The sequence below is a fragment of the Eubalaena glacialis genome, chromosome 3 (genome assembly GCF_028564815.1).
Source record: "Eubalaena glacialis isolate mEubGla1 chromosome 3, mEubGla1.1.hap2.+ XY, whole genome shotgun sequence".
Classification (NCBI taxonomy): Eukaryota; Metazoa; Chordata; class Mammalia; order Artiodactyla; family Balaenidae; genus Eubalaena; species Eubalaena glacialis.
This window is the reverse complement of record NC_083718.1, coordinates 89,186,603-89,213,936: the sequence shown is the minus strand read 5'-3', so window position 1 is coordinate 89,213,936 and position 27,334 is coordinate 89,186,603. Positions and strand designations below refer to the sequence as shown.

The following is a 27,334-nucleotide window of genomic DNA, read 5'->3' as shown; positions in this document are numbered from 1 at the left end:
AGATTCCACCCTGGAGACGAGGGTGCGTAGCTTTTCTGCCCAGTTTCCCCTGGGCACCTCAAAATAGCAGCTAGCTGTGGCTCAGAGGAAGGAAGGGAAGAGCACACAAAATATCCACTCCTGTAGGACGGACAAAGTTCCTCTACTTTCCGTGGGACTATAGCTGATGTGCGGGAACAGGGTAAACAGTGGCTTAATACCTGCTGAAACCAGGACAGAATTACTCATACCCGCCTTTCACTTTACCCCGTAACCCTCACTCCAACGACACGCTCTCCCCTCTTCCCACGGGCCATCACTGCCCAAGCTACTCTATTGCCTGTCATCCTGTACCCTCCCCCACCCCCCAACTCCCCTTCCTCAAAGTGCCCGCTCCTCATCCTCCGCAGCGTGTATGTGGTGACGTCGCCACGCTCAAGCACATCTCCCAAACATTTCTTCGTTAGGGAGGAGACAGGCAAAATACAGCACCCCCGAAAGAACAAGTCTTACTCAACCCTCCCCTTCAGGACCCCCAACACCTCAAGGCTCCCCAGTCATTCTCCGATTGCCCCTCCCCCTTCCCCATTTCTTTCTACAGGGTCTGTCCCCAAGACATCTAGCCCCCCGCCCCGCCCCCCAGTGCGCAGCCTCCGTCGGGCGCAGCCCTAGCACAGGTGCAGCTTCTGGTGCTGCGCGAGGTGCGTCTTGTAGCGGAAGCCCTTGCCACAGCCGGCGCACTTGTGCGGCTTGTTGCCCGTGTGGATGCGGCGGTGGCGGATCAGGTGCGAGCTCTGGATGAAGCTCTTGCCGCACTCGATGCACGTGTAGGGCTTCTCGCCCGTGTGCGTGCGCTGGTGCTGCGTGAGCGTGGAGAAGTCGCTGAAGCGCTTCTCACACTGGCCGCAGCGGAAGGGCTTCTCGCCCGTGTGCACGCGCAGGTGGTTCACCAGGTGCGAGTTGCGCCCGAAGCCCTTGCCGCACTCGCGGCACACGTACGGCCGCTCCCCCGAGTGCGTGCGCTTGTGCGTGAAGAGGTGAGAGCTGACGCTGAAAGTTTCTCCGCACTCGGAGCACATGTAGGGCTTCTCGCCCGTGTGCACGCGCTGGTGCTTCACCAGGTCCGAGCGCCAGCTGAAGCGCTTGCCGCACTCGCCGCAGCCGTGCGGCTTCTCCCCCGTGTGGATGCGCTGGTGGTTGGCCAGGTGCGAACGGCGCACGAAGCCCTTGCCGCACTCCCCGCAGGCGAAGGGCCGCAGCGCCGCCGACCCCGCGCCGCTGGCCGCCGCGTGCGCCCGCCGGTGGCTCAGCAGGTGCGAGCTGAGGCTGAAGGCCTCGCCGCACTCGGGGCACGGGTAGGGCTTCTCGCCCGTGTGCAGGCGCCGGTGCTTGAGCAGGTCGGCGCGCCAGCTGAAGCTCTTGCCGCAGTCGGCGCACAGGTTGGGCCGCTCGCCCGTGTGCAGCCGCAGGTGGTTGGTCAGGTAGGTGTTGCGGCTGAAGCCCTTACCGCACTCCCCGCAGCGGAAGGGCTTCTCGCGCGGGGGCCGGGCCAGCGCGGGCCCCGCCCCGAAGCCCCCCGCCACGCCCACGCCCACGCCCACGCCCATCATCCCCACCACCCCGCCGCACTCGCCAGCGAAGTCGAAGGGCTCCAGGCTGGCGGCCGCGGCGGCCTCCGCCAGGCGGTGAATGCGCTGGTGCTGCAGGAAGGCGGCGCCCGGGCTGAAGCTCTCCCCGCAGTCGGGGCAGATGGTGGGCGCGTCCATGATGCTGGCCATCAGGCTGTCGAGCTCCCCGAGGTCCATGGCCATGGGGTGGTGGAGCCGGCGGAATCGGCGGTGGGCGGGCTTGTCACCCCGGTGTCGACTCCCCAGGGAGAGGTGCCGCCTCCAGGGAAGCACGGCAGGAGGCGGCTGCTCCTCTTCCTCCTCTTCCTGGGGGCTCCGGGAAATGCCGACGGACTCCGACAGCCCTGCGAACATCGCCATCTCAGCTACTCCAGCTTGGTCATCCTCTTCCTCACGGAGAGCAACCCCTTCTTCCTCGCTCAGCAGCCCCCCTGCAACAGAAAAGGCGGCAGTGGGGGTGACTATACTGGGCGTTCAAGAGGTAAACCCAGAGGAAGCCCGTCTCAGTAAGAGGGTGGGCCACGGGGTAATCCCCTCCCAAGGGGGCTCTCAACCTCTCTCTCCAAGGTCCCTGTCTCCTCCACCCTCAATTCCAGCCTCCTTCCCGCCTGGTGACTCCTGGGGAAGGCCTAAAGGAGAGCGAGCTCACCTGCCCCCTTGGCTTTCCAGTTCTTCAGGCAGCTGTCTCTGGGCCCTGGCCCCACCCACTGAACCTGAGGCTCTGTTCCCCAGGGCCACCTGAAGGCCTGACAGTCAGCTTGAGATGGTCAAGTCTGGGCCAAGTGGGACTCTCTGGGATCTCGGAAGACATCTGCCCACTCCAAGAGCCACCAATGCCTTTCAAGGCTCTAGCCTCAAAAGACAAGGCCACTCCAGCCAACCACAAGAAAAGACCACCCGGCCTAACTAGGCGCCAAACTGAGTTTTTAAATATGATTGGTCAGTCTGCAACCGCTTAAGGTGGAACAACAAACCAAACACACCCCAACCTAAGGGCTTTACTATGTAAGGGGGGAAAAAGGGGAGGTGAGTGCAGGGCCTAGAGCTGGTGAGTCCAACTTAGAGGCTGATCCAGAACACACATCTGTCTGCCTCTGGCTGCTTATCCCCAAGCAGAGGACACCCAGGAAAGTTACTGGGATGTGAAAGACCACGTGCTCTGTGCACTGCAAGGGAGGGCAGTAGCGGGTCTGGGAGGTGTCCTGGGGAAGGAATGTAACCTCACGGCCCTGATCATAAGGTACTTCAGCTCATTTCTGTCCCCAAGGCATGCACAGAGCAGGATAAAGCAACAAAGCCCAAAGATGGAACCGAGGAAGCGGATGGAGGCCCAGCGTTTACTCTTTCCAGATCAGGAATAGCAAGGGATTTAGGAGAGGCCTTGGGCACTTTGGGTATTAGCCACATGGACCTGGGCAGGTCCCTTACCACTGTGTTTATTTATCTGAAAGCGGGGATGATGACTGTTAACTGTAAACATCTGGATCTGTGCTAAGCAACTCATCTAACTCTCCAGCAACCCCAGGACGTAGGTCCCAATGTTACCTGTGTTCCCTCTTGTGCTGTTACACGTGTGATTTTATGGCAGTATTTTGTATGCTGTCAAGTGCACGCCTGTGAGTTACCCTCTTCACCCATGTTTACCAGTACAGCCCACCTCAGACCAGATTGATGAAAAGGATGTTCCTCAGGCTTAAAATTGTACAGAATCTGCTTCATGGTGTCCTCTAGAGAGCTGCCTCCTCAGAATGCTGCCCCTGGTTATCACTCTGGAGGAGCTAGAAATAAATGTGAATGGGGCAACTTCCACCGAAATTGCCGTTTTCTCCTCACCTGTGCAGATGTTAGACACTAGTTCCCTCTCCTCTGAGTCCCCTCTTAGAGCTTCATCCTGTGGGTTGGAGCCCATCTCCTGCTCCAGGTGGCATTCTCTCTTGTCTGCGTCATGTGGGTTAGAGCCCATTCCTCTGTCTTCTGGGTCCCCTTCCCTGTCTTCAGAGTTCTCAAAATCAGAGCCCATCCCCTTGTCTTCTGAGTCCTGGGCTTCACACACGCCCCGTTTATCTTCTCGTTCCATCCAGGAAGAACAGGACAAGGGAGGTGACCAGGGATCCCTGCTCCAGACAAAACACACAGATAAAGGTCACGTGAGTCTGGCCTCATCCCCCTACCAGGTCTGGCTTTGATTTCCATGAAAATCAATGGCACAGTCCAATAAAATGTACAGCGTTCCAAGCCCCAGATGGCAGATCTCTGCTCCATCTCACGCTTTAATGTAAATAGAACTGAGCGAAAAGGAGGCTGGTCTGGGTAGCAGAGGGACAGTGGCAACTCATGAGGCCACATGTCAACTCTCACTGGACTACAATTCCATCTGCTTCCATATATGAAGTGGATTATTCTATTAACATGGCTCTATAGCCTTAACAGTGGGGTAACAGTGGTATTCCCACTTTACAGATGAGAAAACTCAAACCTCAAAAAGAAGACCCCACTAGCCTAAGGCTAACTTGTAAGCAGTAAAGTGGGAATTAAACCAATTGTGCTGCTTCAAAGTTCCATGAGTTCCTTACTCTAGTTAAAGCTTGCCCTCCTCTAAATAGATACAATTTCTATTTGTATACAATATTTTATTTACTGAGGTCAATTATACCTCAGTAAAGCTGGGGGGGGGGCGGGCAGCTTGCCCTCCTCAAACCCATAGCAATTTTGTGAGGATTTTAGCTAATTATGAGGGGGCCTCTAAGGAACCAGAGGAAAAGTACATTGAAGACACAAGACTAACAAAAGCATCGGTATATTAACTTCTTATCTAAGACTGTGTCACCAACAGCAGCAGCATCCTGGCTCCACAGTGAGGATATGCTGCTTTCCTGTGAGCAGTGAGCCAAGTAGTTCAAGCTTTAGTAGGTCTGTTGGGGGTGGTGGAAGAGATGCAGGGACCCTCTGTATTAGAAGCCATCTCTATAGCCTGATGAAATATTTTGCCTTATTATATACTTTAATTGTAGAGAGCCCCTAACAGGAACGTCCCCTGGCACAACTGGTAACCCCTCCACAGAACAGGCCAACGTGTGAGTTGTAGGGAGACGATGACATCAGATTCCTAAACCTTTTGTAGATGGCAGGTTTACGTTTCAAAAGTATAGGGCGCCCTGCCAAGACTGGGCAGTTGAGCCAAAAATAATTGACATCTGCCATCTATCACTCTTACAGCTCAGCTCAAGGCAGCAAAACAGTTTACAGGTCAAGGATCTTGGACTGATGTTGAAGTGTACAGCTCTCTCTCTGCCTTGGCAGTCCCCAAACAGGACTAGCAAGAATATGGCTGAGCATGTGGCTTTTCCTACCTGCCTCTGTTGACAGGGTTTCCCAGAGGGAGCCCTGGCTCTGTGACTTTTCGGCGTGGAAAGCAGGAGTTACCGGCAGCAGCCTTTCCGGTGGAGTCAGCCTTACTCTGCAGTCCAAGGCAAGTCAGTTAACCTCTCATTGTTTCAGTGTCCTCATCAGTGCAAGGAGGATAATGCTACATAACCTTTCACACACGGAGGGTGTCAGAAGGAAACATTAAAAAGCACTTTGGAAAATACTGTGGCATGGACTCGATACTGAGTAGTCCAAATGTGGAATTCACACAGTATTCCTCTTTCTAAGTCCTGATGCCATTCCAGCACATCTCAAAGACACACTTGCCCCTCCGTAATTTTGGCAAACTCACGGCCCTAAATAGCACATTATATCCTTTCTCAGAGCTGATGATATGCTCCCTAGATTAGAGGGAAACATCAAGCCTGCTTCTTAAACATCACAGGAAAATGGCTGGACTGAGGATGGTCAGTCAGCAGTGTCCTGGAACACAGCTGGTCCCTTGAGAATGTATAACTGTTTAAAATGCCAGGTCCCAAACACTCAGGATTAGGCTGTAGGAGAAAATCCCTTTAAAGCCATAAACCTTTTAAGAGGTCTATCCCGCAAGGGACTATTGACCCCAAGTCACTTCTACCCGTCACCCTCTTGCCTCCTGGAGCTCAGACTCTATAGGCAAGTACAGCCCTTGAGTCAGCATAGATATAATACACCCCGAAGATGGGCGGTAGAAGGTTTTCAAACATGTGACCTGTTGGTTTGCTAGTGGCTGAAAGCAGTGGAGAGGTGGGAGGGGGACTTAAAGGGGACCTAATCAATGGTTTCTGCCAATCTAAGACCAGCAAGAAGAATTTTATCAATAAAGTAAAGGAAATCAAATAAGTGTGTCACCAGAAATTCATAAAACTAAAATGGCAGGGTATGGTACCCAGAATGGTACAGAAGTAACTGCAGCCCTCCACCATAAAGGGTAGGATTTAACGGTCTACCCTGGGAAGCAGGAAAGCTTAAGATTTTACCCCAAACCGTTTTACGAAGGACAGAGCGCCTTCTTAGAGATCACCTCAGACACAGCAAAAATGGAACAAGCAGACTTTCTGATTTGTGATTTCTTGGGAACCAAGAGATAGTTCATACCAGAGATATTAAATAAATAAACTTTTTTTTTTTTTTTTTTTTTTTTTTAGATTTAAGTGGGAAGAGCAGGGAGAGGGAGAATCTGAATGAGTTCCCCATTTAGGGCTGTCTTACGAAGTTCACAATGCTGCCCCACTCAGGATTAAGGAGGCTCTGAGCTCCCAAAGGGAGCATGTCCAGATCCTTATTCACACCAGGGGAGGGAGGATTAGGTATGTTCTGGAAAGAGTAGGAAGCTCCTGTTGCCTAGAGAGATACATTCATGGTACAACATCTACTCAAATCTGTTTTAAAATGCATTATGTTAGTGCAAAACTGGAAATCTGCATGCCCCACAATATGGATTCAGCTCCATTCACACCATCACATCATAGGATTCTAGGCAGCTATCAAGTAACGGAGAAGGCTATTCAGAGGTATGGAAAGGTAGTCACAATATATTATTAGATGAAAACTAGCTGGTTTAAAAATAATCTCATTTGTTTATTAGTATATGCACACTAGCATATAAAACCAGAAGATTATTTATCAAAATGTTAAATATCTCTTGGTCACTTCTAGGGGCTTTGCATCATTTAATCTTAACAACAACCCAATGAAGCAGGGTATGATTTTCAACTTCAGAGACGAGGAACTAGGCACTTAAGTTAACCGATTAGCTCAAGGTCATACAAATCATCAGTGGCACAGCAGGGACAAAGCCCCTGCAGTCCAGCTCCAGTACCCACATTCTTAACCAGAAGCTGGTGTGTTGTTTGGGAACTTTTCCTTTTTGTGAACATCAGTATTTTCTACAATAAAGATGTATTATTATCAGCAAAATATGCCAACTTTGTTTTCAACGTGATAACCCATACATTATAGGAAAACCTACAATTATTCAAAAGCAGCAAAAAGGAAGACAAGGACAGGAGTTGTGCTTAGCTCAATCTAGAAGACTTAATTTTCAGAAATGTTATCTACACACCGGTATAACCGAACTGTCAGTCACTAGCTATCTAGGCACATTTTGTTCCCTTCATTCTCAAAATAAGAACTAGCAACATGTTTTCCGAGGCAAGGCCAGGGTTGGCTAATGAGTAGGTGGCAGGTGTGATAGCTTTGTGGCTAAACTGACCTGGGTTCAAATCCTGTTCTTTGTGGCTAAACTGACCTGGGTTCAAATCCTGTTCTTTGTCAGCTACTTCACCTTGTGCAAGTGACTCAACCTCGCTGAACCTCAGATTCTGCATCCATAAAAACAAGCATGCTGCCACCTACCATATAAGGTTAATGTAAAAGCAGCTGGCACACTGTAGAGACACAATAAATGATAGTTATAATATGAAACTTATGGCAATGACTTGATTAAAGAACACACACACACCCCCACACTTCTCAAATTAGGGGTCACCTTTTCACAGCTATAGTCACCGAGAATGGTGTTTGGCAAGTACGAACAAAAAATTTCCTCTGGCTTGGCCACTAAAGGCTCTATTAATGAATAGCCCACCACGTGGAGACAAGAACCAGGGAAGGGTTGGCTGCTTAGGGGAGCTGGGGAGAGGGAAAAAGGTTCACTTCCATGTTGGTTTGGAGATGCTGATAACCCATCCTGCCTACAGGAAGTATTCGTCTAAAGTATGCGTGGTCCAACAAATCCTGACTTAAACCATCTATAATGGAGCTCTTCTCCCCCCTAGTAAGAAGGGGTACAAGTTTAAAGGGGGGAAAAACCAAACAGAGGTAATAGTGGGAGTAGTCAGGCAAAGAAGATCCATTCTGCATCTGGTTCTAATCACTGAACTAGCAGTAATGAGGAGAGCCCTGGTTTTGGCCACCAAAGACACTGTGCTGTGTGACTTACAGTAAGTACTTGCCCCTCTGGGCTTCTGTTCAATGAGGAGGTTGGGTATGAATGTGCCCAAGTCCTCTTCTCCTGGTCATGCCACAAGCAGGAGCATGAATCCAGGGAGGCACCACTGTCAGTTTCGTTAGACATGTTCAACTCCAGCTCGTTTACCTGACTCCCACAGCAAGCTGTTAACTTCCCAAACACCCAAGACCACCACCGCCAAACCCTTCTCTAGGGCGCAGCCACGTCAGGGTAGGATCAGCCACCTTTGCCAAGACTGCTCAAATTCTAGTTTTTAGAACCTGCAATATTTTCATGTTCCTTTCCCCCTGCCCCCCCAACTCAGAAAAGAGTAATGTTTCTAACTCTATAAAGTCATAGGCTCAAGCGCCTTCTAGACAAGCTCAACCCCCTGCGAAAGACGAATCCGATCAGTCTGAAGATATTGCTACAGAGTGGAAGTAAATGTGATAAAGTATGTTGGAAGGAAGGAGCGGGGAGGGAGGGAATGAGGTGGGGGAAGGGGAAGTGGAGCCAGCCGCGGAGCCAGAATCGGAACTTAACCTGCCTGAGCTTCTTGGCACCTTCTCCCAACAGCGCCCTCTGGACCGATAGAAACGCAAAACCCATTCCTTTCCAACAGCAAAAGCGCCACCACTTTAAGGATTCAACGTCGCTTCCTGCCAAGGCGTTGAAGCCCACAAGCACACACCTCTCCCCCACCTTCCTGGTAGATGAGCCACTGGCCGTCCTTCTCTGGGGCACCGTGCGCAGGACCCCCCCCCCCCGTGTCACGCCCCCTGCTGGCGGGAATGGGAGCGGTGGAGTGCGGCGCTCACAGCCTCCTGCTGCCAGTCGTCTCCCGTTGGGATGCCCAATGCAGCTGACCCTGCACTGGAGCGGATCCCTCTCATTTGACTCCAGTAATTCCGTCGGGTGAGCACCGAGGGTCATCCACCCTGGTTTTCCACGTGAAGAGAACTGAGGCTCAGCCAGTTGAGCTCCAGGTGACACAGCTCCTAGGTATTGTCAGGTCTCTCCCCAGCGTCTCTTGGCTCCTTGCCATGGCATTCCCACTCCCCGGGAAGGGTACAGCTGGCCAGGGCGTACCCCCCCGGAGAGGAGCGGGCCCACCTGCGGCCCCTGGGCAGGAGGGATGGCCAGGCTGGGGGAGCCACCGCCTGAGAACAGACCTCTCCCCGCCCCCTCCCAGGAGGGACAGGCAGTCATGTGCCACAGCCACTGCCAGGTGGCCGGGAGCCAGGTCGGCGGGGCTGTCATGTCAGGGGAAGGAAGCGGCCAGGCGGCCGGCCAGAAGCGGCTCCCACTCGGCCTCCTCCAGGCTGCAGCTCCTTTCCGGTCCCCTCTGCTCTGGTGGGTCCCTTCCCTACCTCGGCGCGGCTCAGATCCCGCCTCCCCCGAAGCCCTCAGTGCTTCCTCCCTTCACTTCCCACGCCCCCTGCGCACCACTGTCTCCCCAGGGAGGGTTTCCATTGCAGAGTCCGGCAGGGGCGCCCGGCAGCGTAGAATGCTGGAAAAACAATTTAAGTCTGCGGCTCTAAAGGCTGAACTCATGACCATAACTGGGGTCTAACCGGGGATTCCGGGGGGTTAATCATTTGTCAGTCTTCAGGCACCAACTGGGTAAACAGTCAACCAGCCTCTCAGGGGATACAGCCATCGGAGTCCTGCCTCCTCATGGGTGAGCCTGTGGTCAGAAAGAATGAAAAGGGCAAAGAACTCCACCTCACCATACTGGCAGGGGATGCCTCCAGTGAACGGGGTGAATGTGTCTGCATCCCAAGGGCCAGCTGACTTCCCAGTCACACACCCAGACTGTCCAACCCCAAATGCCAACCTCCCAAGTGGCAGACTGCTGCATGAGGTGTGCGGTAATTTCAGACAGAGCTAAAAGATTACTGCAGCTAAGTATTGACCACTCTCCAGACAGGAGAAGCTAAAATAATATGGTTTCCTCCTTGTGGTTACTGCTTTTTTACCTGGAGAGGGAAGCCCAATTTGAAAAAAGAGACAGGCTCAAAACCAAGGCAACAGAGAAATCCATTTACAACCCCACTGGCCAGAGCTAGTCTGAGATTCTTTCCAATCTTTATGGTCAAGAATAGCACGTATGTCCTTGGGGTCAGGCATTTCCTGTCTAATTGTTGGGCCAGGACCCCTCAGTTTGGCTGGAGGACCTCAGCTTGTCACAGCTGCCAAGCCTCTGCCACCACCCCACAACTCCTGCACTAAATAAGAATTATTGCAATGCAGAGACAGATTCTAAGCTCCTTCAAAGTTAGACCATCTGCCCTCAGATGAGAAGGCACAGAAGCTAAAGGTGTTCATGCAGGCATTTACTTGTCCCAGATTTTACATTTAACTAAAATAGAATATTCTACCTGATGCACAGGGAATACTTCTGTTCAAGATTTTTTTCTCTGCTCTGCTTGGCATCGTCTACCAGCACTACCTGTGTACAGCCTCAGCGTCTTTTTTTATCTAGCACCTGGGCAGTCCTCAGAAAAATTGTCTTCAGATAACTCCTCAGTAGTTGGCTCAAATGTTCAATGTTTGTATTTCGTGGAATCATATCCTTGGGAATCCGTTTGCTGAAACTCCTTCCACAGACAAGAAATTGAGGCTCAGAGAGGGAAAGTGACCAGATCAGAGACTGAAAGGCAGTTTGCTAGAAAAGTTATGGCCAGAATCTCAATTTTCTGATGGCTTCTCCAGTGATCTTTCCATCTCTTTAATATAAAACATCACTTCAAAAACAGACAGCCAAATAAATTGGGGCATATACTTGTCTTTTTTTCTCCACGCTATTTGTCAGGGTTCTCCGGAGAAAGAGAAGCAATAGGATGTGTATACAGAAAGAGAGTTATTATGAAGAATTGGCTCATGTGGTTATGGAGGCTGGCAAGCTCAAAAATCCACAAGGTGGGCCAGCAGACTGGAGACCCAGAACTGGTGCTGCAGTTCCAGTCTGCAGGCTGTTTGCTGGAGAACTCCTCCTTGCTCAGGGGAATCAATCTTTTTGTTCTATTCAGGGCTTCACCTGACTGGATGAGGCTCACCCACATTATGGAGGTCAACCTGCTTTCCTCAAAGTTTACCAATTTAAATGTTAATGTCATCCAAACACTCTGTCACAGAAACACCCAGAATAATGTTTGACCAAATATCTGTGTACCTACCGTCCCAGCCAAGTTGATGCATAAAATTAACCATCACACACACACTGTAGCTAAAAAACACAGTCTGCAATAATCCCAACCTATGTCGAAATTTACTCATGAAAACATCTTATTTTTCATAAAAACCATTACTATATAGAGTGGAATGGGGTCTCAGAGTATATGTGCTGTAAAAGACAGCGGGGAAGAATCAAAATTAATCTTAAAGATCTACAGACATGTGTGTGTACAGGCATACACACCCCACAGCAGAAAGAGCAATTTAATAATCTATTTCACTGAAGGACAAAAGAGAAAACAGACTTAGAATGCAAAGGGGGTCCATGGGGGATATGGGAGTTGTTAACAAACAGCTTTGTTCTGGGAGAGTTGATGTCGGTATCCCTCGTTAAGTTTACCAGATGGGGTCAGGTGACCTCAGGAAGTCTTTTCCAACCCAGATGATTCTGTGATCATATTTCCACTGGAATGAACAGCCCTCAAGACAATGTTCATCACAGTGAATAGGGAGAGAGGAATGTTGGGACCAAAGGGTTTGAGGCATACATTCAATCACCCCAATTTCCCACTGCAAATTCAACAGGAAAAATGGCTCTTCCAATTCTCTGCCTAAAATAACTGTTTGGCATCATTGATAAAGAATGGCTGACATGTTCCAGCCCAGCTCATTTCAGCAGTGGGTAAGTGACACCTCTGCATATAATCCTCCAAGGTGTCTTCCAACAAAGATAAAGAGAGAATAAAAATGGAGACATCACCTGATGCTTCATTGTTCCTGCCTGATTAAATTTTAAACTCCATAGCTAGACTGTTTTCAGCGTAAAGTAAAACATTTACATACTCTTAAGTACACATTTTTTAAAATTATATACTTGTTACTCTTATTTCCTTAAAAATAACAGTATCAGCAAAACCAAGATCATAGGAAAATATGTGACACAACCCGGTTTCTTCAAAAATGATAATAAAAATCGGACTTCCATGGTGGCACAGTGGTTAAGAATCTGCCTGCCAATGCAGGGGACACGGGTTTGAGCCCTGGTCCGGGAAGATTCCACATGCCACGGAGCAACTAAGCCCATGCACCACAACTACTGAGCCTGCGCTCTAGAGCCCACGAGCCACAACTACTGAGTCCGTGTGCCACAACTACTGAAGCCCGCACGCCTAGAGCCCGTGCTCTGCAACGAGAAGCCACCACAGTGAGAAGCCCGCTCACTGCCACAAAGAGTAGCCCCTGCTCACTGCAACTAGAGGAAGTCCGTGTGCAGCAACGAAGATCCAATGCAGCCAAAAATTAATTAATTTTTTAAAAATGATAACAAAAATGGCAAGAAAAAAAAGGAGAGAAATGTACAAGTCAAAACACTTGAGATGTATCAACCAACCTCAGTGATAGACCTTATTTGAATCCCAATTGAAATAAACTACAACAACAAATTATAAGACAATTGTGGACTTGTGAATGAGGATTAGATATTTGATATTGAGGAATTACTCTTGTGTTTTTAAGAAATACACAGGAAAATATTTACAGGTGAAATGCTATGTCTGGAATTTGCTTCATTTGAAATGATATGTCTGTAATTCCAGGACAAAGGGGAGTAGCAGGGATGCAGATGAAACAAGATGGCCATACATTGATCACTGTTGAAGCTGGGTGGTGGTATATGTGATTTTATTTTTCTATTTGCTACAAAACTTACTAATAAAGTTTAAAAATAGAAAACATAACAAATCTTTTTTTTTTCTGAAATTTAAGGTTGATTATATTCATTTACATTCTGAGCAGACCATAATAAAATGTCAGTGACTTCCACAAAAGGATTAGTCTGCTTTTTACAAAGTATGCCAAGTCAGGAGTGATTACAATGCCTAATATTGAACAGAGCTCTCAGGTATTGAGGGGAGAGGCAGTGGGGAAAAGAGATTAAAGAAATCTAAGTTTCATGCTGTTGAGTCTCTTTTTTTCTTTTTACGAGATAGAGGAACAGCTGTAATATACAAAATAGAATCAGAAAACTGTTTCCGCTTTCATCTACTTGCATATTTCCCAAGAACTCAAAGAAGGATGCTGCCACAGCCAGTGCTTGTTTATTTCCACCATTTGTTCAGCAACAGGGAGAGGAGGGAATTCCCTGGCAGTCTCTAGTGCTTCTGACTCCCTGATCTCACTGCCAAGGGCCTGGGTTCGATTCCTGGTCGGGGAACTAAAATCCCACAAGTCATGTGGCGTAGCCATAAAAAAAAGAGGGAGAGGAAGTAAACCTGGCTGGGGGCACCAGTCATGACATCTCTGCGAGAGGAATGCTTTATCCCCAGGAAAGTCAAGCTGACAAAATGATGCAAGGGTCCAACAGATTAAGTACATTGATAATCCGTCATCTCCAGGATGATCTTCTAAGGGGATAAAAAAATGTGTGTAGATGAAAAGGAAGCTAATACACTGGTGATTTATGAAAAAGTGATCTCCATGAGATGAACCCTGGCAGGAACAGAATTACTTTATTAGCCCAAACACAGAACTTTTAAATTAGTGTCCTTCTCAGTGAAACACTAAGGATGCCATCCAAATGTACTCATACCACATTACAAAGAGAACAGCTAGAAGATATCATGCTCCCGCTTTATATTGGAAACCAAAAGCTTGCAGATAGTTTCCGTTTTAGCCAAGGAGACATGGTAAGTCTATGGTGCACGGAAGCAGTGACAGGACACAGCTTTCATCCAGGCAGTGAGGCGACTGTCTCAAGAAGGAGGTTGGAGTGGCCAGGACCCACTCACACCTTGAACACCATAGTTCCTAAGTCAGTCGTCAGGCTCAGACTGTTTGGGTTCCTTACATCCTTTTACCTCTAGTTCCTGGCATTTCCTGGAGAGAGCAGCAGTCCTATAGAAGCTTGTAAACAGAATAATGGTATTTTCCTTAGGCCTGGGTTCTTAGCCTGAGGGCCTTCAGAGTCCATGAACTCCCCGATAACTTATGTGAATGTGTCTGCAGAACCTCTCTTCTGATAAGAAGGCCCATAGCTTTCCCTTGGACTCTGAAAGGATCCATGGCACAAAAACAAAACAAAAGCCCTGCTATAAACCAGTACTACAGAGGATTCATGATACATTCCTATCATTTCCGAAATCATCCAGAGCAGTTTTGGGGAAGGGGGATAAGAGCAATTTCACCACTGTATGCCACAAGATCTTTTGGTGGGCCGGTGAAGAAGAGAAGATAGTGACAGTAAACCTCAAATCAGGCAGTAGCACAGACAAAAACATCAGTAAGTTTCAAAGGGTATGGGGCAGGAGGAGGCACCTGGCAAACGCAACCTGCCTGATCCAGTTTGCTGATTTAGTCTAGTACCCTATGTTACAGATGAGTCAGGCAACAGAGACCCAGATAGGTTAAGTGAATTACCCATGAATGCACCAGTTGAGGACAGACAGGAGACACTGGCATCTCAATTTTTGTTCCAATCCCCTTTCTACACAGCCCAACATAGCCTATGGGGCTTGGCTGAAAAATTCAGGCTGGAGGCTCGGGCTCCCGGCCATCAGTAGTTCGTCGGCTTTTCACTTCCTTGTTATATGGCAGGTGCACTGAGAGGATGGTAAATTGCTCTTCAAGTCTCTAACACACTGCCTCTCTAGGATGTAGCTAATTTATACAAGTTTGACCCCGGTTTTATGGTTCCCATCAGTTGCTTATTTGGGCAATGAGTCAAAGCACATTAATCAAGCCATAACCTACCCAGGACACGAAACACTTTGTTAGTTAATCCTTCTCTTCTGAAAAGAAAATGAATTAAAATCTGGCCAAAGTCACCATCTCATTCGTAACAAATCTTCAGAGTGTTAGCAAAGTCACCCTGCCTGCCAATACAGAATAACATGTAAATACCCAGACGAGGAAGGGGATTCTGGGAGTAAAACAAACTCCCCAGTACAAGGAGCCTGGGTCACACTAAAGGACAATTAAGGAAGGGTACCACCCAACCCATACTCACCCAACATGGCCCATGACTACAAATACAGTTTCTCAGATTCACCCTCTTTTCTATCATATCTTTTTGCTTGTTTGAATAACTTTGCATTCTCTGTGTGGGAGGTGGTGCAGAAGTGGGCCAGGTGACAGGAGCAAGCCAACCACAAGCTAAATGAAGAGATTCCATCCACAGATAATGGGAGAATCTCACAATTTTTTTGTTGAAAATTTCTTTAAAGGATCCCTCATTTTACAGATAAGGAAAATGAGGACCAGAGAAGATAAGTGCCTTGTTTGAACTCACAAAGGTAGTGAATTGGTGGCAGAATTGGGACTACCATTCAGGTTACCTGATTCCTTTTAAGTACAATCTCCCCTGCACCAGACTCTCCCAACGAGCTCTGTCGTATTCATGGGTTTAGTGCTCTGGCTTTGCTGATAGCATTTCATTGATGCTAACTTCTTTCTTCCTATTTTTCCTGTTCTCTTCTGGACTCTTGCTTTTCCCCCCTATTTTGATTTTAAATATTTTTCCACTGAAAAACATAAAAGATATTCTTCAAACTTACCTTCATGTGATCCTCAGAAATGACCTCTGAATTAACAGGTTTTGAATTATCTACCGTATTTCTTAGACAAAACAGACATCTCATTGGCCAGAAAAAAGCAGTCGTTTTGAATTAGCATTGACTTAATGGAGTGTTATGGTAAACATTTAATAATTCCATGTCCTTGGTACAGCATTTGAAAAAGAAGTCATCATCAAAAAAAAAAAGAAGTCATCATAAAAGAGACAGTTGGAGAGAAAAGAAAGCCTATGGCATATCAACCTGAACAATTAGTACTGTCATTTTTTTTTTTTTTTTAATATTTATTTTTGGCTGCGTTGGATCTTCGTTGTTGTGCACGGGCTTTCTCTAGTTGCAGCGAGCGGGGGCTACTCTTCGTTGCGGTGCGCGGGCTTCTCATTGCGGTGGCTTCCCTTGTTGCGGAGCACGGGCTCTAGGTGCACGGGCTTCAGTAGTTGTGGCTAGCAGGCTCAGTAGTTGTGGCTTGCGGGCTCTAGAGAGCAGGCTCAGTAGTTGTGGCACACGGACTTAGTTGCTCCGCAGCATGTGGGATCTTCCCGGACCAGGGCTCGAACCCGTGTCCCCTGCAATGGCAGGCGGATTCTTAACCACTGCACCACCAGGGAAGTCCAGTACTGACTACCATTTTTAAAAGAATTTTTAAAGACGTTTTTTAAAATTCAAACTATGAAACTCTCTCACTGAAAGGAGAGACTTTTTCTTCTGCAGAGACTTTTTAAATGCCTAAAGCCAATTATCAAGCAATATTACATTTCCTTCTGCAGTGCCATTTTTTGGCCAACACGTCTTACAGGCTATTGGGAAAAGGAGGGCTGGTGTCAATCAGCCCTGATAAATTCTAACCTCATTACCACAGACATCAGTTTCCTGGTGAACCATGGGCTTCCCAGGTGTGAGCCATCTCAGTAGATCATAGTCATTGCTAACGTTTAGTCTGGCTCACATCAATATCAGCTATAACTTTCCATCTTCCAATCCAGTGGTTGGTCTCTTCTTTGATCTCACCATCAACACTGTAAAGTGCTGGGCATATATAATCGAGACTCGACAAACGACTACAGAAATCCTGTTCAGATGTTGTCCTTGAAATTCTCTCCTTCCTTAGCATCCAAGATATTGCACTGTCCTAGTCTCTCTCTACTTACCTTACTGCCCTGCCCCTCTTCTTATCTACTAAAACAGGTCAACCTTGCAGCTTTTTGTTTACATTTTCTTCTCCCACTCCCCTTAATCGTTTTGCCCCTTCCCCTAGTTTTCAATAAATACCTGCTCTGTCTACAGACCCCACGAAAGTGAAACTCCCCACCCCACACCGAACCCCTGACCTGTACTCCAGGTCCACATTTCTAATGATGCACCAAGCGACGCCACTGAGGAGCTTTAATGCCCCTTCTACCCTGAAGTGCTGCCCTGTATGTCACATGGGACACAGGACAGGAGGCAACCCTGGTAAATTGCTCTTCAAGCCTCTAACACACTGCCTCTCTAGGATGTAGCTAATTTATACAAAATGGGGGAAAGCACATGTTAAGGCATCAATAGACCTGGTTTTGAACAGAAGTTTGTCACTGATACACTGTATGCTCCTAGTACAGTTATTCACCAATTTGAGACTTAGTTCCCTCATTTATACAATGGGAAAAACAAGTTACCTTGAAAGGTTGTTGAAAACACTAAGTGAATTTCCATTTGTAAAGCATCTGACCCTAGTCATATTGAAAAGCATTAGTCTTCCTCCCAAATCTTCATTACAAATCAACTCCTCCTGACGGTGCCCATTTCTGTTAATGCCTCTCCGTTCTTACTCATCAGGTTGAAAACCCTGGAGTCAACTTTGACCCCTCCCCTCTCCCCTTTCAATCAAATCAGCTGCCAAGTCCTTCCTTTTATTTCTCTCCTCTATTTTCCATTATCACTGCAGTAAACACTCTTACCAGTTACAGGGACCTACATATCATTGCTGGATCCATCTTAAAACATAGTTGCCACTCCATTTCTCCTCCTGCTCAGAAACCTCTAACTGACTCTGCCAGTGTGTCCGAAACCTCTAAGTGACTCTGCCAGTGAGTCCGCAGAAGCACAAACTCTAAGCCCTCAACGACGTAGCCCAAAGCTCTCTAACCTCTCCCTGACTTCTGCCAGCTAACCTCAGACAAAAAGCGATGCTGTAAGCCTTCCAGAAGGCACCCTATGTTTCTCTTCTCTTGCCATGCTGTTCGTTCTCAAAAAACGGTTTGATGCAGTCTCTCCTTTCCTGGAGGGAAGCAATACTCGTAGTGGTTAAAAGCTCAGATTCTGGAGCCAGACCACGCGTGTGAACCCAGTCTCTAGCTCTGTATGTTACTCAACCTCTTTGAGCCTGGGCTTTTTCATCTATAAAACAGGGAAAACAACTGTATTTTATTGGGTTAGTGTTAAGTGCTCAGAAAGAATTATTATTATTTCACTTTGTACGATTCCTTAAGGTACTTCTCCTTATCTCATTCTGCCTAATGTCAGTTTTTAAAATATAATCATAGTTATAATAATTTGTACCTTATTGTTTACTCTCTCTCCCTCCCTACCACCTCCCAATTATAAGTCCTGGTGGGAACATATTGATTTATGCACGTTCATGATTCCCCACAAAATGAGCCCTCAAATACTTCTTTATTTTTTTAAATTTATTTTATTGATGTATAGTTGTGTTCATCTCTGCTGTACAGAACAGTGACTCAGTTATACATGTATATATACATTCTTTTTCATAGGCTTTTCCATTATGGTTTATTACAAGATATTGAATATAGTCCCCTGTGCTATACAGTAGGACCTTGCTGTTTATCCCTCCTATATATATCTAGTTTATATCTGCTAGTATCTGCTATATCTGCTATTTATACCCTCCTAGTTTATATCTGCTGATCCCAAACTAATTGTCAGAGTCCTTTAAATGGATAAAGTCAGGGATAATTATTTCTCTCCTTCAGCCTCAAAATGAAGAACTAACAAGATCAGGAAATCTAGTGATCTGGCTAAGATCACACCCGGTAAGGCAGAGCCCTGGAAACAACCTAGCTCTCCTAACTGGATCCAATAACCTGTCAGCACCAGAAGCCAAGCATGCCTAGTTATCCTGCTAAATAGGTAGATGTGATAGAAAGTGGTGATTAGCTTCAACAGTTAGAACGTTCTTGAAAAAGAATCCTGCGCCCCACGGCCAAATGCCAGCACCCCTTGCTGGCATCAAGTAGTCCTGTGTGTGCCCTGCCTCCTCTCCAAGACTTTACCACTCAACTCAGCAAAGAACAGAGGTGGCCCAGAGCCATGTTTGCATTCATGGTGGGAAATGTTCCTGGGCTCTCCTGGTTGGACAGGACAACCACTTCTCTCCCACCCCTGGAGGAAAGACAGGACTAGACCAGCAGAAATCGAGTGTGGATGAAAAAAGACCAACATCCAACCTTTACAGAGTAGTTAGGAGACTAAATAAGAAGTTGCTTGGGAAGAGAGGGCAGCAGGGAGCACAATCGAATACAGAAGAAATTTGTGTTTATCATTAGAGTGTCTACTCAGACCAAAGTTTATTCTCTAGCAGTTTTCAAGGGCTTTGTGTTCTGTTTTGTTTTCTTGCTCTGACAGGAAGGGCATGTATGTCTTGATTTCTCTTCTCATTTATAATCATCAGCCCTTTTCCTAAGGGTCCATAATTAAACTATGAGACAAATGTAGGCTCTTAAAGAAGTTTTTTTAAAAGGGTACATGCCACACAGGAAGTAGGTGACCACAATTATTTACCAAGCCACTAATTCAATCAACAAACACAAGTACCTATGAGGGAGCCGGGAAACAGAAATAAAGAGTTCCTATAGTAACTGCCCCCAAGCTAGTTCAGGCTGTGGCCACAGTCTGGTTAAATTTAACTGACATTTACCTTAGTTTTTAAAAAGTAGGGGAGCATTTCTTCAAGTTTATTTCACACTTTGGTTCCTCATTTCTGGGGTAAACTGGTTTTATATTAAAATAGATCTGGTATACTCACACTTCCCAAAAAGAAAAAAAGATATGACAAGTTCATATATATAAAAATATATCAAGAGAATGAGAAGATAAGCCACAGGCTGGGAGAAAATATTTTCAAAATAGGTATTGGATAAAGGAATGTTATCCAAAATATACAAAGAACTCTTAAAACTCAACAACAAGAAAATGAACAACCTGATTTTAAAATGGGCAAAAGATCTAAACCTGCACCTCACCAAAGATATAGAGATGACAAATAAGAATATGAAAAGATGAGCGACATCACATGTCGTTAGGGAACTGCCCATTAAAACAATGAGATACCACTACACACATATTAGAATAGCAAAACATCCAAAACACTGAAAACACCAAATGCTGGTGAGGATGTAGAAGAATAGGAACTCTCGTTCACTGCTGATAAGAATGCAAAATGATACAATCACTTTGAAAGACAGTTTAGCAGTTTCTTACAAAACTAAGCATACTCATGCCATAAAATCCAGCAATTGTATGCCCGGCTATTTACGCAAATGAGTTGAACACTTAGGTCTCCACATAAAAATGTGCACATGGAAGTTTACAGGAGTTTTATTCATAATTGCCAAAACTGAGAAGCAACCGAGATGTCCTTCAGTAGGTAAGTGGATAAACGGTGGTACATGCAAACAATATTATTCAGAGCTAAAAAGAAATGAGCTGTCAAGTCATGCAAAGACACAGAGGAACCTTGAATGCATATTACTAAGTCAAAGAAGCCAATCTGAAAAGGCTACATATTGTATGATTCCAACTATATGACATCAGAGAAAAGGTGAAACTATGGAGACAAACAAGACCAGTGGTTGTCAGGGGTTAGAAGGGAGGGATGGATGACTAGGTGGGGCACAGAGGATTTTTAGGGCAGTGAAACTATTCTGTATGATGCTACAGTGGTGGACACATGTCATTATACATTTGTCCAAATTTAAAGAATGTATAACACCAACAGTAAATGCTAAAGTAAACTATGGACTTGGGGTAACAATGATGTGTCAGTAGGGGTTTGCCGATTTTAACAAACATACCACTCTGGTGTGGGATGTTGAAGTGGGGAGGCTATGTATGGGGTGGGCTGCAGGCAGGGAGCATATGGGAACTCTCTGTACTTTCTGCTCAATACTGCTGGGAGCCTAAAACTGCTCTAAAACATAAAGTCTATTTTTTAAAAAATTATATATGTGCATATAAAAGATCCTTTCCCCAGCTTATATCACGTATAAGCATACACCCTTTGTCACAACTCATTATAAAAAATTGGCAGTGCCATCATATTAGGAAAGAATCAAGGTGAAATGTTTTAAAATATAACGTATTCATTCATTCAACAAATTGTTTTGAACACTTACCATGTGCTACCCATTATGCTGAGTTCTGCCTTGTGGAGATTACATTCTAATGACATAATTTTTAAAACCCATGGCTTTCAAAACCACCTACTGTTACCAGAAATCACTGTCAATACCTGCTAGAGCGATTACTTTTTTTAAAAGTGATCCGTTGAAATTCACCAAGGTTCCCAGGTGTGGGGAAAAACTGTTGACTTTCCAGGTCAATAACTGGAAAGGTGTTCTTCCCAGAGTGCCCTATCTAAGCATGAGCAAGCATCAAAGATGTGCTAACCTCCTGAATATGCAGGACACTGAGACCAAAGCGATACGTTTCTTGTTAATAAAACCCAGAAAGAATGGTTCCTGTTTTGTAAGTTTGGGTAAGATCTTGACAAAGTTCTCAGAAGAAAATATATGTAAAATGCCTCTCTGAATGAATGTAGGCCCTTTCCCCCTAAACTACACACATTTTAGCAAATTAGAGCTGTGTGCAGATGACCCAGACTTGACCCTCTGCAGGAAGGGGAAACTAGAGAGTTGCAGGTGGCCCTCCTCACACTGGCTGGAACACCGTTGCTAGCCTCTGGATGCACCATGCATGACTTGCTGAACAAGTGCAGGGACCCCCAAGAACTGTCCTATCATTTAAAATGACTAATGTGCGTATAACAACCCCTGCACACTATACCGAGGCTTCCAAAGCACTGTGGGGCCTTGAGGTCAGGGAAAGAGAGGGCTTAGCCTCAGGAAATGGGTTCAGTCTTGTGACAAGTAAAAGCCTCTTCACCCAAAAAGGAGAGGCTGCTGATCTTTTTAGCATCCGCATTAATATATGATGCAATAAAACCCAATTCCATACCCCATACAAATCATGCTACTCTTCTCAGAGGTAAAAACAGAAGGAACTATCTTCCTTCCTCATCCCAGCCTTTTCTTTTTTTTCATATCTGCAGAAGCAGGGAAACCCCTCCAGTTTTCTCTGATGTGCAGCAAAGAAGTCTTTCCTAGGAGATATGGTAGAAGGTGTGCATGACAGCAATGGGGAAGGTACTGAAGCAATAGCCCCACCCATGCTACCCAACATCAATAAAACACCATCATTTAGCACTGATCAAGTTCCTACAACTCAGCAATACACAGATCTGCTCTCACATATTTCCAGAGGGTGCTTACATTTTTGGGCAGTCATGCGAAAAGGATGAAAATTAACTAAGAAAATGATCCTCTGATCCCTCTCCTACAAACTGGCAACATGCAAGTAATGTTTCATGCCTACATTTTTGCATTTTGAGTCATTACCAATTCATCATCAACTCACAGTTCCTGAAAGCCCACCATATGCCAGGTTGTGTTCTGGACATAAAGTCCCTGCCATGTGTAGAGAATATGCAAATATTCCAGCACACGGTGGAGGCTCATTCAAGTTTACAATCATCAAGAAGACATTGAGCCTCAGGTATTTCAGACAATGCAAAAGGTTAGAGGAGAGACTAAATGTGGCCTGGAGTGGTCAAGAAAGTCTATGGAAGGGGTGAGACTTGGCCTGGGGGGAGAACAGAAAGAATTCAGATAGGCTGGGAGAAAAGGGAAAAGAATTCCAGGTAAACAGTTCTGTGCCCAAAGGTCTTATTATGGATTCTAAACCTGGTCTTTCCAAATGATGGCCATGGGATTATGAGGGCACAAAAATAATGAATTTATGAAAAACCAGGGCCTCTCACATGAGATCCATTAGTATGCATTTAGAAGCCCAACAATATTCCTGGAAGGAAATTTGGAAAGTGAAGGACTTCAGAGGAAGAAGGAATAGATCCAGCAGTTTTCTCCCAGGGAGAACAAAGACACACCGTTCTGAACAGGCTCGAGAGTCAACAGACCTAAATTCCAGTCTATCTCCAGAATCTGGGACTCCAAGCAAGATTCTTAACTCCTCTCTAAGCCCCAGTTTCCTCCTTTTTAGAATAGGGATAATAATATGTAAATCATCAGATTAAGGCAATGCATAGAAATTCCCTAGTTCAACAGTTGATGCATAGATGTTCAATAATAGTAACTCTTGTCATCACGTAAAAAAGCAGCATAAAAAACTTTCCAGTTAGAGATAAATGAGCAACTACAAAACTGCAATGTCATTAAGGAATGTTTGATGAAAGTCTGATCTGTCTTGCACTTCTATATGCCACATTTTTAATCCTAGTAGACTGCTTGGGCTATAAAGTCAAATCGACATAATGGGAGTCAGTGGCTTAGTTGCAAGTAGCAGATGTCCCTTGTAGTGCTACTTTCTAGAAAGCGCACTGAACCTTCACCACTGAGAAGAAACCATTACCTTCTTCAGTCCAGGAATGTGGCAAAAGTCATCGGTTATCCCCTTGGGATTAATCCATTCCATACCCTGCCTATAGAGTTTGAAAATTTAGGCTGGCAAAGAACCTTTTCAACAAACTTTTAATGAGTGTCTTTGTACTAGACACTGTGATAGATCCATTTAGGGTCTCCTAATGCAGGAGCAAAAGGAAAAATTCTAAGATGCTTTAGAGCAATTCACAATTGCGATGAATTCTTACAGGTCTATGGGAAAGGCTTCATTCTCTTTTTTACAGAAAAAGAAAGACATCAATTAAGATATATGCATTCTTTTAATTCTTTTACTCATTCCTTCATTTATTCATGTTTTTCAAATAACATCCTTTGTGCACAGACAGGTACAAAGGACAGGGTAGAGAGAGCCATTGCCCTCAAGGCATTTACATTTTGAAGGGGAGAAAGAAATCATCTAACTATCACAAGGAAGACCAGAGATGGGTGTCATCCAAAGGATGCAAAGTACCATGGAGATGAGATTAATCCTAACTGGGAGGTCTAGGAAGACTTCTACAAGATTTGTGCATCAGCTGGGCTAGGATTTGGAGAAAATCATCAGGGCAGTGCAGGCATGGAGTTCAACTTGATGGAGACACACAGGTGGAAGAATGTCTGGGGAGCTATTTGCTGCAAGAACGGGTAGGTAATACGAGGTGGCCCAGGTCCAGCGGAGAATAGAGGTTAAGTAAACACTGAATTGTTAAGGGTTTCGAATGCTAAACTTAGAAGTTACCTTCCTGATTACATTAACACTACGTAGTATGTACTAAGAAACCTGTTAGGAGAGGGGAAAGAAATGAAGGAAAAGAAAAAAGAAGTAAGAACTTAGATCAAAGGAAAAGCCCAAATGGCATTAACATAGGTTCACACTCAAGACCTCTTAATGACATTGCAGCTTTTTTTTTTTTTTTCACTCTACATGAGCAGGCAAGGTCTTTCTTGTCCTAATTTATCACCTTTAACCAGCTTTTACCCTTTCTCCTTGCCTTTACTAGACATTAGAAATTGGGCAAATATGTAGATTCTGAGGAAATCCAAAGGGCTTTGGGGGTTGGGAGAGGAAATGCGATGCAACCCCATCAGCCTTAATCATCCAACCTTCAGCCGAGGTCACCCTTCCCAGGCCAATTCAGCTACATCACCGGTTCTTCTCAGTCTGATTTCTTTCCATTCACTCCCTTAATCCCAGTCGTTTTTGAAGGCCATCTATGTTTTCCTTTCTGTAAAGTAAAAGGTAGCCAGACTTCCCATTTATGACCTTTGTTCACTATGGTGCCATCATATTCTCTTCGGGGCCCAGCTAAACTTCTAACATCAAATTTCCCCCAACGACAACCTCCACCTCCACCTCCACCACACACACACACACACACACACACACACACACACACACACACACAGCCAATATGTTCCAACTAGAAATCATCTTCCGAATTCACAGAGCCTTTTCTCTTCATTTCGCCACTCTCATGCCCTCAGCCTCAACAACTGGGTTTTTCCCCACTCTGTTCTTATCTCACACAAGATGCTTCATCTCTTCTAGAGAAGCCAGTGGAAAAGGTTCTGCATCTCCCTATATAGGATGCAGGACTCTGTGCCTACCACATCATCATGAGCCTTGGGTACTCCTGCCTCACCACCCAAATGGCATTTTTCAAGGTTCATTTGGCTCTTAAAATGTATTCCACTTTAAATAATATCCCTATGTTAGCTTGTTAAGAGAAGAAGGCAAACACTTGAGTAGAGCAGTAAAATAAACAGGGGGAGAAAGGAGAAACAGAGGCTTCTTAGGCGGGGGAGTTCAGTTACACAGAAGTGACACTTGGACTGTGTTCAAAGTTGCCCACTCATCCATCACAGCTCCTCAAAGACTATATTAACTTGCTAGCCATTATCCAACCGCCTTTACCACACCCTTAGCCCCATGGGAGGAGGATAACGCCATAGGGGACGCAGAGTATTCATGTCACCTGACAGGTAAAAGACAAATAGGCCAGCTATCAGAGCAAGGATAAAACATCACCAGATTGAATCCAGTCTAATGCTCACGTAGCAATGGGTGGGTGATTCATTATTTGGGATGGGGGTGGAGGCGGTTAGGAAAAAGGAAAATCGTGGAAAGTCCCAGAGGAAGTGGTCATCCAATTCTCGAAGCGTGGCCATAAGGTACACAGCGCGCCCCTGTTGCCGCTGGCTCCCGCCCTCAACCTCTTACTCGCCCCCTCCTCCCAACGCGCACTTCACCCCGTGCCTTCACTCACAGTCCTCAGCTTCGGTGCTCTCCCTGGGTGAAGGTATCGGCTTTGCCCCACCGGCAGACATGGACATTTAGCGTTGGGAAGCCTCTCAGAGCTAAACGGCGACCACCCCGAGGACGACGAGCTGCTGCCCATCTACCCACTCATCCTTATTGTGCCATTTGCCCAGTCTGATGGCTGCCCAAGCCGCTGCTCTGAGTCAGGTTAGAATGGAGCGGAGAGAAAAAGGGAGAACACACTTCACAAGGACCCAAGATGACCCGCTGGCCCCCCTCGGAGTCTCCCACCCCCACCCCCCAAAGCCCCGAGTGGGGCTGGGGGCGCGGAGAGACAAGGCGAGGGGAGCGCAGTCGGTCCCCGTCCGCAGCTGCACACAAAGCCCTTCACCTTCTCCTTGCCTCCCAAGCTCCTCCCTGGGCTTCGTTTTTCCGAGGGTCTCGGATGCCCCCTTCGGTGGTCGGCGGGACGGTCTGACTGCCTCTCCAAGCGCTGCCTCCTCCCTCGCGTCTCAGCCTTCTCCTCCCCGCCCCTCGCCACAGACCCCGAAGGGACCTCTGTCCGGGCTTGGGGGCCGCCAGGAACACCCCCCTGCGCCCGGGGCCCCGGAGCCCCTGCGCCCCCGGGGCGCGGACAGCGGTACAAGTTCGCCCAGCCGTTCCGCCACCCGCTCTCGGGCGCACACCTCATCCCCGTAGCGGTCGGGTCGGGTCCCGATCAGCCCCATCCTCAGGAAGCGTGGGAGCCCAGCCGCAGCCACGCTCCTACCTGCGCGGCGGCGGGCGCGGCAAGGAGCGAGGGCACCGCGCGCCCCGGCCCGAGCCCCGCGCCGCGGCGCGTCTGCTCTCGTGCTGCTGCGGCGGCGGCGGCTGCAGCGGCCGCGGGCTGGCTGGCGAACTGGCTGGTCGCCCGGCTGGCTCCTCGCTGGGGCTTCCTGTAGGGCTGGACAAAGGACATTTCCTGGGAGGAGCAGGGGAATGTTCCCAGCATGCCTCGATTTGTAGTTCCCGGGGACTTCCTGCCACCACAGCAGCGGGCGCCCGGGAGGCAGCTCCGGCCAGACTAGGACCCCGGGCCCGGAGGAGAGGCGCTGCCTCCTTCCCTAAGCGCTCCCGGGAAGGGGGCGGCGCGTGGATCCGACCCTGGGCCCCGCCCCGCGGCGCACCCCGAGCCAGCGGCCCCGGAGGGCACGGGTCCCTGCGCGGGAGTCCTTAACTGGGGTCCTGCCGCTGAGCTGTCGCAGTGTGCGGGGGGACTGCGAGGGGAGAGGCCTTTTCTTTAGAAATGAGGAAGTTGGGGATGGGTTCGCTTTAGGTCATCTGGGATTTTTAAAATAGATTTTCTTTTTCTTTTTCCTTTTCTGTTTTAAGCCACCGAAATCCTGCTGGGGGCGGATTAAATAACTTGACTGCTCACCAGGAATTCAGGTTCCTTAAGATCTTGGCGTTTCATCCTTAAAACCATAAGAGCTGATTGTTCCCAGATCCTGACCCGATGACATTCCTCCCTCCGTGGTTGGCCTTGTCCCAGGCATCTTTTCAAGAAAAGTAATTAAACTAAGAGATTGAAAACAAATTACATGAATTAACTAGAAGACACGTAAAAACCCGTGTGCTGCTGAATGAAGAAC

At 47.0% G+C, this 27,334-nt stretch overlaps 1 protein-coding gene across 5 annotated transcripts; it reads right to left on the bottom strand.

The window, feature by feature from the left end:
- Positions 1–595: 595 nt before the first annotated feature.
- On the bottom strand, positions 596–26,752 carry ZNF697 (zinc finger protein 697). Of its 5 annotated transcripts, XM_061186098.1 has the most exons (4): positions 25,711–25,730; positions 4,958–5,064; positions 3,441–3,721; positions 596–2,038 (listed from the first exon to the last, which is right to left on the bottom strand). In XM_061186098.1, exons 3-4 carry the CDS (start codon positions 3,682–3,684, stop codon positions 648–650), a joined length of 1,635 nt encoding a protein of 544 aa, XP_061042081.1. In that variant the 5' UTR covers positions 3,685–3,721; positions 4,958–5,064; positions 25,711–25,730; the 3' UTR covers positions 596–647. The 5 variants fall into 5 exon arrangements, with proteins under 5 accessions (XP_061042081.1, XP_061042080.1, XP_061042079.1 ...); XM_061186097.1 differs by lacking the exons at positions 4,958–5,064; positions 25,711–25,730 and adding an exon at positions 26,473–26,752; XM_061186096.1 differs by lacking the exons at positions 4,958–5,064; positions 25,711–25,730 and adding an exon at positions 26,390–26,470.
- Positions 26,753–27,334: the final 582 nt, after the last annotated feature.

Coding starts and splice junctions, on each gene's coding strand:
- ZNF697 (XM_061186095.1), bottom strand. CDS start 8,574: ATGGGTTTTGCGTTTCTATCGGTCCAGAGGGCGCTGTTGGGAGAAGGT. Junction 3,722..8,512: donor GAAGGTGCCAAGAAGCTCAG/GCAGGTTAAGTT, acceptor TGTCTGGAGCAG/GGATCCCTGGTCACCTCCCT. Junction 2,039..3,440: donor AGTGTCTAACATCTGCACAG/GTGAGGAGAAAA, acceptor TTTCTGTTGCAG/GGGGGCTGCTGAGCGAGGAA.